Source organism: Colossoma macropomum, unplaced genomic scaffold, assembly GCF_904425465.1.
Source record: "Colossoma macropomum unplaced genomic scaffold, Colossoma_macropomum, whole genome shotgun sequence".
NCBI classification, from domain to species: domain Eukaryota; kingdom Metazoa; phylum Chordata; class Actinopteri; order Characiformes; family Serrasalmidae; genus Colossoma; species Colossoma macropomum.
In genome coordinates this window covers 34491441-34503098 of record NW_023494801.1, presented here as the reverse complement: position 1 = coordinate 34503098, position 11658 = coordinate 34491441, and the positions used below count along the sequence as shown (strand labels likewise).

Genomic DNA, 11658 nt, shown 5'->3' with positions numbered 1-11658 from the left:
ACACTGCAATTAAAAACCATCACGTTACCACTGAGCATCAAATGAGCTCCAGCCCAGAGAAGTCGGCAGCGTTTCTAGCTGTTGATATATGACTTGCGCTGTACATAGTACAGTCTTAACTTGCATTTATGGATACAGCAATGGACAGTGCTTATTGACGTGTTCTTCAGGCCAAAGAAGAAAAGGACCATCCAGATTGTTACCAGTGTAAAGTTCAAAATCCTGCATCTGTCATGGTGTGTGGGGGGATTAGTGGGTAACCTGCACATCTGTGAAAACACCATTAATGCTGAACACATTTTGGAGTGAATACGCTGCCTTTTAGACGCCGTCTTTTTCAGAGACGTCCATGGTTATTTCAACATGACAACACCAAGAAACATCCTGCACTTGTTACAACAGCATGGCTGCGTAGTCAGAGAGTGCTGGCGCTAGTCTGACCTGCCTGCTGTCCAGAACTGCCTCCCACTGAGTGAAGGCCTCCCACTGCAGTGAAGGCCCCAAACAGCCTCTGCACAGCTGAATGTCTTAGCTATTGTTATTACTTTTTTTTTACTTTTGTACTTGTATCTCTTGACTTTTTATCATTCTTTTTATTCTTTTATTTGTTTTATTAGTATTCTTTTCATTTATTTTATAATTGTCAATTTATTGTCTTACATCTATTTCTTTTATTTCATTAAATTGTTTTTATTTAGTTTATCCTTATCTGCTCTGTTACTTGATAAATTGTTACATTGTAATTTTAATCATTTATTGATTCAACAGTTTATTGGTACCTTCTAATTATTAAATTTTACTTTTATGATTTTTATTATTTAATTACAGCATTTGATTTATTTTTTACTGTACAACTTCTCAGTCCCTGATTCCTGTATTACTTGGCTACATTGTAAATGAGGGTCTCCCTCAATGTATTCCGAGTTTAAATAAAGTTGATTGATTTTGGAGTGAATGCGCTGCCTTTTAGACGCCGTCTTTTTCAGAGACGTCCATGGTTATTTCAACATGACATCACCAAGAAACATCCTGCTCTTGTTACAACAGCATGGCTGCGTAGTCAGAGAGTGCTGGCGCTAGTCTGACCCGCCTGCAGTCCAGAACTGCCTCCCACTGAAAACGTGTGGCAAATTATGAAGTTCATAATAATGCAGTGAAGGTCCTGAACGGCTGCACAGCTGAAGACTCAGATAACAGAAGAATTGAAAAAATTCTGCTTGATCAGTTTGTTTCTTCAGGCCGTTTATTTAGTGATGTTAAAGGGGAAGCTGATGTAACACAGCGGTAATCATGGAACGTGTTGTTGCATCAAATTTGGAATGAGCATATATTCACAGAAAACCAGTAGAAATGATGAGGTAAAACATCAAATATTGTGTTTTTGTAATGTTTTCAATTTAATACAGATCAAATAGAACTAACTAAATCACTGCTCTCTGTTTTTTGAGCATTCAGATACGTACTTGGAAAAGCTTCTGTGGCTGGGTCTTCATGCCACAGTCGCCTAAGAGCGATGTGCTTTTGAATAGAGCAGAAGTGAGGACCCTGTTGGGGTTCATCCTAAAGTTAGGACAGGATTTAGGAGGTTTAGTCTGGTTAGGATGTTTGTGTGATGCTGTTTTCTTATCTGGAGTTCATGAGGAGATTATGAAGGTACTGTTATTCTGGAATAGCTACTGAACTAAATTCAGTCCGTACTGAAGTTGTAGTGGGTATTAAACTGATTTCAGAGTTTGGACGTTTCTGAAAATGCATCCCATAATATCTACATCTTGACTGATTTACTACATTTGGGCTGGGGGAGGGGGAGTAAATTTAAAGGGGTTGTCAAACTTTCCTTTCAAAGCAAATAAGGCAGCAGATATTTGTGGAATAAGGAGACATTTTAGCCCAAATCAATCAGATCCTCTTCAACATGTCCCTCTTTCTCCCGTTTGCTCCTCAGCCAATCAGCTCTCAGCTGCTTCACTTCATTTCCATAATACTCGTGCAGTCGACTGAACTCCTCCAGCGGATCAAAGCAGACTAAAGGCCACTCCCCGTGGGGAGGGGCGGGGCCGTTCAGAGGCGTAACGTGGGCGTTCCTCTTTGGCCAGAGTTTGGGGGATCTCTTGTTAGCAGGTTTGAGGGGGGCTGGCATGGCGTGGGCCTGCAGCGCGGCGCTCGCGCTGTAGCTTCTCCTCTCTCTGGGTAAAGCTGGGGGTCTCTGGATGAAGAAGGGTGGGCCGGTGTTAAAGGAGGCCATGGCAGTGCCCGAGGCCTTAACGCATGAACCAATCACAGTGGGGGAGTGGGAGGAGTCACTGAGGTTTTTCTCCTGTTTAGCTTCTGTTCAATTAAAACACATAAAAAGAGCATAATTATTATTATTATTATTATTATTATCATTATTATTATTATTAGTAGTAGTAGTAGTATTCCATATAAACTCAGAAGACTCGTGTAGGTTCACTGGCGGTTTTGGATAGTAAATAAAATGTCTATATTTGCGTTGTCATGGCGAGCAAGAAAGAAAGAAAGAAAGAAAGAAAAACAAAGAAACAAACAAACAAACAGAAAAAAGGAAAGAAGGAGGAAAGGAAGTAGAAAGAAACAAAGAAACAAAGAAAAAAGGAAAGAAGTCAGAAAAGATATAAAGAAAAACAAATAAAAAAATAAAAGAAGGAAGGAAGGAAGAATAACGAAACAAAAATAAACAAACAAAGGGACAAAGAAAGGGTCAAAAAGAAAGAAAACATTTGTGAAAAGATGAACAGAACAGGTGAAAAGCTGATATGCTACAGCGAGAAGTCTGAAAAACATCATCATCTCAAACACTGAATTATGAAGAATTTTTTTTTTTAATTTCATTCCCCTTTAAAATTGAATCTCCACCTGCTTAAAACCCCTCAACTGACCTTCGTACAGCCTCTCTAGGTCTTTGACCAGCAGTGAGGTGTAGACGTGGCTGGCGGTCAGCAGGGCGCTGACCCAGCTCTCCTGGCTCAGGTGGTCCTCGGCGGCGAGTCTGTAGGTGCGCAGGCCGGGCCCGGCGAACACCAAAGAGAAGGAGAACAGTCCTTCTGGATCTCCGGCCTGCACTGCACAGCCCTCCAGAACGATGACCCCCAGCAGGCTGCGGTCAGCAGGACGCTCCTGATAGAACAGCAGGTTCCCCTTCAGAACGAACCAGCGGCGCAGGTAGGAGGTGTTCCGCTCTCTCTGCACGACAGACACCATCAGAGATCTACAGCACGACTACAGCCTGACTACGGCCTGACTACAGCCTGACTACAGCCTGACTACAGTCTGACTACAGACTGACTACAGACTGACTACAGCATGACTACAGCCTGACTACAGCCTGACTACAGCCTGACTACAGCATGACTACAGCCTCCAAAGTTTTTGACGTACAACCACCAAATTTTGTACACACGTTCCTCATACACAGGAATAGTGCGCTCATACACAGTACACACAGACTCACAGCCTAATGCACAGCAATAACAGTACTAATAACAATAATAACCATGAATTTAAAGTGGCAGTGAATTTAAGGTCGCATTGAAGTTAAGGCGGCAGTGCATTCAAGGTGGCCACAAATTTAAGGAAGCATTGGATTTAATGTATCAGGGAGCAGTGGTTTGAAGGTAGCAGGAGATTTAAGGTGGCAGTGAAGTTAAGGTATCAGCTAATTTAAGCTGGCAGAGAATTTAAGGTGACAGCATTTAAGCTAGAAATGCATTTAAGGTGGCAGTGCATTTAAGGTGGCACTGAATGGGAGTCCATTTTACAGTAGCAATGAGTTTAAGGTTGCAGTGGATTTAAGGTGGCAACGAATTTAAGGCATCAGTGAATTTAGGGTGGTAGAGGATTTTAGGTGGCACTGCAGTTAAGGTAACATTGACTTTAAGGTGGCAGTCAACCATGCAAAGAACACTTTAATCATGGAAAGGGTTCTTTGAGTGTTCTTGGTTCTTTACAAAAGAACCCTTGAAGAACCATCTTTTTAAGATCGTATCATTGTCACTATTGTCACCCGCAGATGGCCCTCTGTCCCAGAGACGCCTCGGAGACGTTTAATGGGACAAAACGGTCACTTCAAAGTGTGAGCACACTTTCTTTGACTTCGATAAAACGGTATTAAACAACACTTGCGGATAATCTTGGTAGAACGTTCCTCCGCTTTAGGGCCCTAACAGAACCACACCTGTAGAACAGCGAGAACCACTGATAATCCACACCACCAGGTTTAGACTGCTGGGGTCAAACTGACCGCAAAGATGAAAGATGTTAGTAAATCTGAAGCGACCAGGCGAGTTAAAGTCTGCACAGCGTGACGAAGAGGGCGGTGGCTCTGCAGACGCGGGAGCAGGTTTTAAGGAATGTGAAGCAGGTCCTCCCGGAGCCGCAGGATCAGGGCACCACGCTGTATTATTAGCCTTCAAAGACCTCGATCATAAACGCTGTTATTAATGAGGAAATAGGACAGGCGGCTTCTGAGCGGCGCTCTATGTTTAGTAACGATGCGGTAAAAAGCGCTGCGCTGTGTCGAACGTGTCCATCATTTCCACTTAGAATAAAATGAAACACACTAAAGAGCCCATAGGCTACACGTTTCCCGCATTTCATTTTTGTTATTCATTATTATCATTTAGCTGTATTTATGTACAAGTCATAATTCATGTTTACATGTGAAAGAAAGAAAGAAAGAAAGAAAAAGAAAATAAGGAGGGAAGGAAGCAGAAAGAAACAAAAACTAAGCACAAAGGAAAGAAGTAAGGAAAGATATGAATAAAAAAAACAAAAAAAAATAAAAGAAGGAAGGAAGGAAGAATAACGAACCAAAAATAAACGAACAAAGGGACAAAGAAAGGGTCAAAAAGAAAGAAAAAGGTCATGAAAAGATGAACAGAACAGGTGAAAAGCTGATATTATACAGCGCAAAGTCTGAAAACCTCAGATGAGTTTAATGGACAGTTTCACACCAAACCTCTCTGAATGGCTCTGCCTGCATCTCAAACACTGAATTACGGAGAAATTTTGAAAAACTGGTGGAATCCCCCTTTAAAAAATGAATCTCCACCAGTCCGGCCAGAAACACTCCTCATAACTTCAGTGTGAGTGGGCGGGGCTAAACCACTGTAGGCTGGACAGGTGAATAGATGTAAATGTGCTGATTTTTATGACGTCACAGTGAAATCAAAACGGGCTGTTTCTGCAGCTTAGTTTGCACATATGGACCATATGGAGTTGGGGGGGGGGGGTGTTTATGTACTACATCAAACCTCTATTTCAAAACAGTGATAAAAATTTAATTTTCCATGGTAAATAAAAGAAGAAAACAAAATAAAAGCAAATGAACTGCAAGATAAAATTGTGCTGCTTTAATATATTTTATTCGTGTGGAAATTATACTGCGCTCTCAAAAATGGTTCTTCAAGGGTTCTTTAGTAAAGGCAGTGGTTCTATTTAGAAATAGTTTTCTATAGAACCATTTCACCTTTGCAGGGTGAAATGGTTCTTTAGGTTGATGGAGAATGTGAACCTTTTTGAAAATGGTTCTATAGAGCATCAGAAAGGGTTCTGCTATTGTTTATGATGTCAAGCAATCTGAAGAACCATTTCACCGTGCAAAGAACCTGGGATGGGGGCGGGGGCGAAGGGGGGGGGTTAGTCTGACAACTGAACACGTTATGATGAGAACTCCAGAAGTGTTTGTTTCACCTTTTTGTACAGATACCCCTCTTTATCTACAGGTGAAGTACAGGACAGGTAGTACGTCAGAATCTTCTCATGGATCTTCATCACAGCGCCCCCTGGAGTGGAGCCAGACACCGAGTGCAGAAGGCACCAGCTTTAAAACTTACTGTAAACACAATAAATAAATAAATAAATAAATAAATAGACCCTAAAAATTATTTACACACACACATACACATACATATATACATATATATACATATATATATATATATATATATATATATATACACACACACACACCAATCAGCCATAACATTCTGACCACCTCCTTGTTTCTACGCTCATTGTCCATTTTATCAGCTCCACTTACTATATAGGTGCACTTTGTAGTTCTACAGTTACAGACTGTAGTCCATCTGCTTCTCTGATACTTTGTTAGCCCCCTTTTACCCTGTTCTTCAGTGGTCAGGACCCCCATGGACCCTCACAGAGCAGGTACTATTTGGGTGGTGGGATCATTCTCAGCACTGCAGTAACACTGACGTGGTGGTGGTGTGTTAGGGTGTGTTGCGCTGGTCTGAGTGGATCAGACTCAGCAATGCTGCTGGAGTTTTTAAACACCTCAGTGTCGCTGCTGGACTGAGAACAGTCCACCAACCAAAAATATCCAGCCAACAGCGTCCTGTGGGCAGCGTCCTGTGACCACTGATGAAGGACTAGAGGATGACCAACACAAACTGTGCAGCAGCAGATGAGCTATCGTCTCTGACTTTACATCTACAAGGTGGACCGACAAGGTAGGAGTGTCTAATAGAGTGGACAGTGAGTGGACACAGTGTTTAAAAACTCCAGCAGCACTGCTGTGTCTGATCCACTCGTACCAGCACAACACACAGACTATAGTCTACAGTCTGTAACTGTAGAACTACAAAGTGCACCTATATAGTAAGTGGAGCTGATAAAATGGACAATGAGCGGAGAAACAAGGTGGTCAGAATGTATATGTGTGATACAAACTCGCTTCTTTGGAACTGAATAACGTAATAAACTCCAGAAATCACCAATAGTAATGAAATGTGAGGAATAATTTGCATAAAAAGGTCTTAGATTGCTATAATGCATTTAAACACCTAATAAGACATTTATTAGTGATCTTCATGTAACAGACCTCCAGTTATGTGCTTAAGCATAGTGAATAAACAGTATAGACGAGTTTAATTTGGGCTTTACTGTGTAATAAACCTGTAATATGTGTATATTATATACAGTATCTGTGTGTATATATGTACACACACACACACACACTCAGCTCCTCTGAGGGTCAAAACACTGACTCGATTTTCTAGCTTGACTACAGCAGCAGACTCTAATAACCAGTTTGACTCGTCACACATGATCAGCCCCGCATTCAGCCTCAGCCTCCACATCTTCAACACACTCAGTTCTTTATCAGCTCCTCTGAGAGGCTGAGGAAGTGAGACTGCACTGCCTCTTTAACAGAGAACAGGAAAGAATAAGCAGCAGGTTTAACTTACTGTGCCCCTCAGAGCCCCCGCCGTGCGCTGCGAGGTGCTGTGTGTCCGTCTCTGTCCATCCTCAGGTGAGTGCAGTGGATTGTGGGATGTCGTCCAGGTGTCCTGTTTCAGCCTCGCTCCTCCACTCTGCTGAAATATAAATAACACGACCCACTTCCTGGTAACAAAAACCTCCTACAGCCGCACTTTTTTCCCCTCCACCTGTGATTCAGCAAGCCCCGCCCACCCGCGCTGGGATTGGCTGTCGGCGTCCTGCCTCTTTTGACATCAGCCACTGTCTGAGTTCAATGCAAAGTGCTGAAGAACTAGATCTAGTTTTGTAGATGTTCTCATGTTTAATTTTGCCATTTCACAAGTGTAATAACAATGTTATAGATGTATTTCCCATTTATATATAAAACTGAGGAATGCAAGGAGTGAACGTGGTTGAATACCTGGATGACAGTTCAGTTCAGATCAACTATTTCAATTCAGTTCAGTTTAATTCAGTTAGTTCAGGTAATTCAATCCAATTCACTTCCAGTTCCATCCAGTCCAACTCAGTTCAACTCCATTCATAAATTCAATTTAACTAAGTTCAGTTAAATTCAGATAAATTCATGTTCAGTCTAGTCCAATTCAGCTCACTTAACTCAATTCAGCTCCGTTTCATTCAGATCAATTTAAGTTCAGTTCAGTCCAATTTAGCTCAGTTAATTCAATTCAGTCTAGTTCAATTCAGATTTAGTCCAGTCCAACTTTAGTCCAGTCTAGTTCAACTCAGTTCAAGTTCAGTACTATTCAATTTAGTGTAATTCAAGTCAGCGCAATTCAAATCAGACTTTGTGTTCTGTAAAACGTAATAAACCTCATAATTCGGTCCATTCAGTTCCGGTAATTCAGTTCAATTCACTTCAAGCTCCATCCAGTTAAATTCAATTAACAAATTAAATTTAATTTAGTTCCATTTAATTCAGATAAATTCAAGTTCATTCTAGTCCAATTCAGTCCATTTCAATTAAGTTCAGTTCAGACTAATTCAATTCAATTCAAATCAGTCTTTGCGTTCTGTAAAGCACATTCAACCTCACAATCCAGTCCAGTTCACCTGAGTTCAGTTAATTCAACTCATTTCAGTTCAGTTTAATTCAGATCAGTTCAAGTTTAGTCCAGTCCAGATCTTTTTTTAGTCCAGTTCAATTAATTCAATTTACTTCAAGTTCAGTCCCATCAAATTTAGTTCAGTTAACTCAATTCAGTCCATTTCAATTAAGTTCAGTCTAATTCAATTCAGTGTTCTGTAAAGCGTATTGAACCTCACAATCCAGTTCAGTCAATTTAATTTAGTTCAGTTCCATTAAATTCAGATCAATTCAAGATCAGTCCAGTCCAATTTAGTCCAGTCCGGTTAAGTTGAATTCAGTCCAATTCAATTTAGTCTAATTCAAATTATATATTAAACCTAAATAGCAGCTAGGAAAGAATGTGTTTGTGGGCGGAGCCTGGTTGGGCATTTAATGCCTAAACTGACCTGGTCTCCCAGTGGTCAGGTCACTTGAAGGAGGAACACTGTGCTGGTTCATACCTGCGTTCGTTGTGTTTAGCGCTCGGCCTGAGTGCTTCAGGACGGCCGCTGCTACTGTTTTAGCTGTGCTAATGTACTTTAGTCCATGTTTATAGATCACAGTGAGTCACACGGTGTCAGAAACCACATCATCAACTCTATTAGAGACACTAAAATACTTCACATGATTTATAATTTTGATATTACACTGAATTATCGCTTTGATGTTGATATGAGGGAAGAGGATAAGAGAGCAATGAAAGCAGTAGTGAAACGCGGCCTGCAGACCAGAGCACAGCGGGCAGCGCTTTATCAGCACAGCCTGAGATCACAATGGAAACTCCCTCACTTTCTCAGTTCCCTCTGTATAAACACTCATTAGCCCACACGACTTTCACTGACAGAGAAGGTGAAGGAGGCCGATTTTAAGGAGATTTATTTTGCCCATTTATCAAAGATGTAAGCGATTCTAATTTCCCCAGTTTCTTTAAAACTGAACGCTTTTAAAACCTACATATGAGGATCCACTGACTCACTCACATAACTACTGAACGTACACATCAGTCTCATAGTAGATACTGAATAATTCAGAATCAGGATCCAAATCAGAATCGAGCTTTATTGGCCAGGTTTGCTTAAACATACAAGGAATTTGGTTTTGGTTAAAGGAGCTCACAGAGCAGAATCAGACAGATATTAACATGAATAAAATAAAATAAAATAATAAAACATGCATTCCTACCATCACTCACTCACTCACTCACACACACACACACACACACTCTCACACACACACACACACACACACACACACACACACACTCACTCACTCACTCACTCACTCACTCACACACACACACACACACACCTGTAAACCTTACAATGTGCAAAGTATGAGTCTAAAGTTAAAGTGCTGAGTGGCAAAGAAAGGGATCAATGAGGTAACAGTCAGATAAGTGGGGTAATAAGGCGGGTAAGTGAGGTAACAGTCAGATAAGTGGGGTAATAAGGCAGGTAAGTGAGGTAACAGTCAGATAAGTGGGGTAATAAGGCAGGTAAGTGAGGTAACAGTCAGATAAGTGGGGTAATAAGGCGGGTAAGTGAGGTACCAGTCAGATAAGTGGGGTAATAAGGCGGGTAAGTGAGGTACCAGTCAGATAAGTGGGGTACCAGTCAGATAAGTGGTGTAACAGTCAGATAAGTGGGGTAATAAGGCGGGTAAGTGAGGTAACAGTCAGATAAGTGGGGTAATAAGGCAGGTAAGTGAGGTACCAGTCAGATAAGTGGGGTAATAAGGCAGGTAAGTGAGGTAACAGTCAGATAAGTGGGATAACAGTCAGATAAGTGGGGTAATAAGGCAGGTAAGTGAGGTTACAGTCAGATAAGTGGGGTAATAAGGCAGGTAAGTGAGGTACCAGTCAGATAAGTGGGGTAATAAGGCGGGTAAGTGAGGTACCAGTCAGATAAGTGGGGTAATAAGGCGGGTAAGTGAGGTACCAGTCAGATAAGTGGGGTAATAAGGCGGGTAAGTGAGGTACCAGTCAGATAAGTGGGGTAATAAGGCGGGTAAGTGAGGTACCAGTCAGATAAGTGGGGTAATAAGGCGGGTAAGTGAGGTACCAGTCAGATAAGGGGGTAATAAGGCGGGTAAGTGAGGTACCAGTCAGATAAGTGGGGTAATAAGGCAGGTAAGTGAGGTACCAGTCAGATAAGTGGGGTAATAAGGCAGGTAAGTGAGGTACCAGTCAGATAAGTGGGGTAATAAGGCAGGTAAGTGAGGTACCAGTCAGATAAGTGGGGTAATAAGGCAGGTAAGTGAGGTGCTAGAAGAAACACTGGTCTGAGAAGGTAGTTTCAGAGGATGGACTGTTGAGTGTGATAATAGATACCAGTATATTCAGAAGTGCAGTTTAGACCCAGATACTGATTACTTTATATATAATCTACAGTTTATATACAGTACATGCCAGTTTATGTACAGTATATATGGGGAGAGGTGCTGCCTCAAGCATGTACTTCACATACAGGACATATAATGATCCTGAAACCGAGACTGAAACTGTGATGCAAACATCCAGTCTCTTGGTGTGGTTCCAGAAGACGGAACTGTGAGGTTCTTCCCCAAACTGTTCCCACAAAGTCGGAAGCATACAATTGTCCAAGATGTCTTGTTCTGCTGAAGCATTAAGATTCCCCTTCACTGGAACTAAGGGTTCTAGATCAACCCCTGAAAAACAGCCCCATATCATCATCCCTCCTCCACCAAACTCTACAGCCGGCACAGTGCAGTCAGGCAGGTAACGTTCTCCAAACCCAGACTCATCCATCAGACTGACAGATAGAGAAGTGTGATTGGTCACTCCACAGAATACGTCTCTACTGCTCCAGAGTCCAGTGGCGGCGCTTTACTCCACTCCATCTGATGCCTGGCATTGTGCTGGGTGATGTAAGGCCTGCATGCAGCTGCTCAGCCATGGAGACCCTGCCATGAAGCTCCCGGCTCAGTTTGTGCTGATGTTGATTCCAGAGGAGGTTTGAACTCTGCAGATATTGATCAGCAGAGCGCTGGTGTCTTTAATGCTCTATGCTCCTCAGAACTCGGCGACCCGCTCTGTAACTTTACGTGGTCTGACTCTTCGTGGCTGAGTTGCTGCGATTCCTAAACGTTTCCACTTTTCAATAACACACTCACAGCTGATTGAGGAACATCTAGAAGGGAAGTCATTTCACAAACTGACTTGTTGCAATGGTGGCTTCCTATTACAGCACCACGCTGGAATCCAGTGAGCTCTTTAGACGCATTCTTTCACTAACGTGTTTAAAGGCAGGCTGCATGGCTAGCTGCTTGATTTTATACACCTGTGGCAATGAGACTGAATGAAACACCTGAAT

At 42.0% G+C, this 11658-nt stretch overlaps 1 protein-coding gene across 1 annotated transcript; it reads right to left on the bottom strand.

Annotated features, from left to right (window-relative positions):
- Window positions 1-649: 649 nt before the first annotated feature.
- Window positions 650-7398, bottom strand: zgc:153733 (uncharacterized protein LOC556313 homolog). Its single transcript, XM_036589431.1, has 4 exons — window positions 7224-7398; window positions 5710-5851; window positions 2898-3201; window positions 650-2328 (listed from the first exon to the last, which is right to left on the bottom strand). Exons 2-4 carry the CDS (start codon window positions 5788-5790, stop codon window positions 1886-1888), a joined length of 828 nt encoding a protein of 275 aa, XP_036445324.1. The 5' UTR covers window positions 5791-5851; window positions 7224-7398; the 3' UTR covers window positions 650-1885.
- Window positions 7399-11658: the final 4260 nt, after the last annotated feature.

What these genes read in the sequence shown, in the direction of transcription:
- zgc:153733 (XM_036589431.1), bottom strand. Translation starts at nt 5,790, where the DNA reads ATGAAGATCCATGAGAAGATTCTGACGTACTACCTGTCCTGTACTTCA. An exon ending in AGGGGTATCTGTACAAAAAG is followed by an intron (nt 3,202 to 5,709) that starts GTGAAACAAACA and finishes TCTGTCGTGCAG; the next exon opens with AGAGAGCGGAACACCTCCTA. An exon ending in CCTAGAGAGGCTGTACGAAG is followed by an intron (nt 2,329 to 2,897) that starts GTCAGTTGAGGG and finishes TTAATTGAACAG; the next exon opens with AAGCTAAACAGGAGAAAAAC.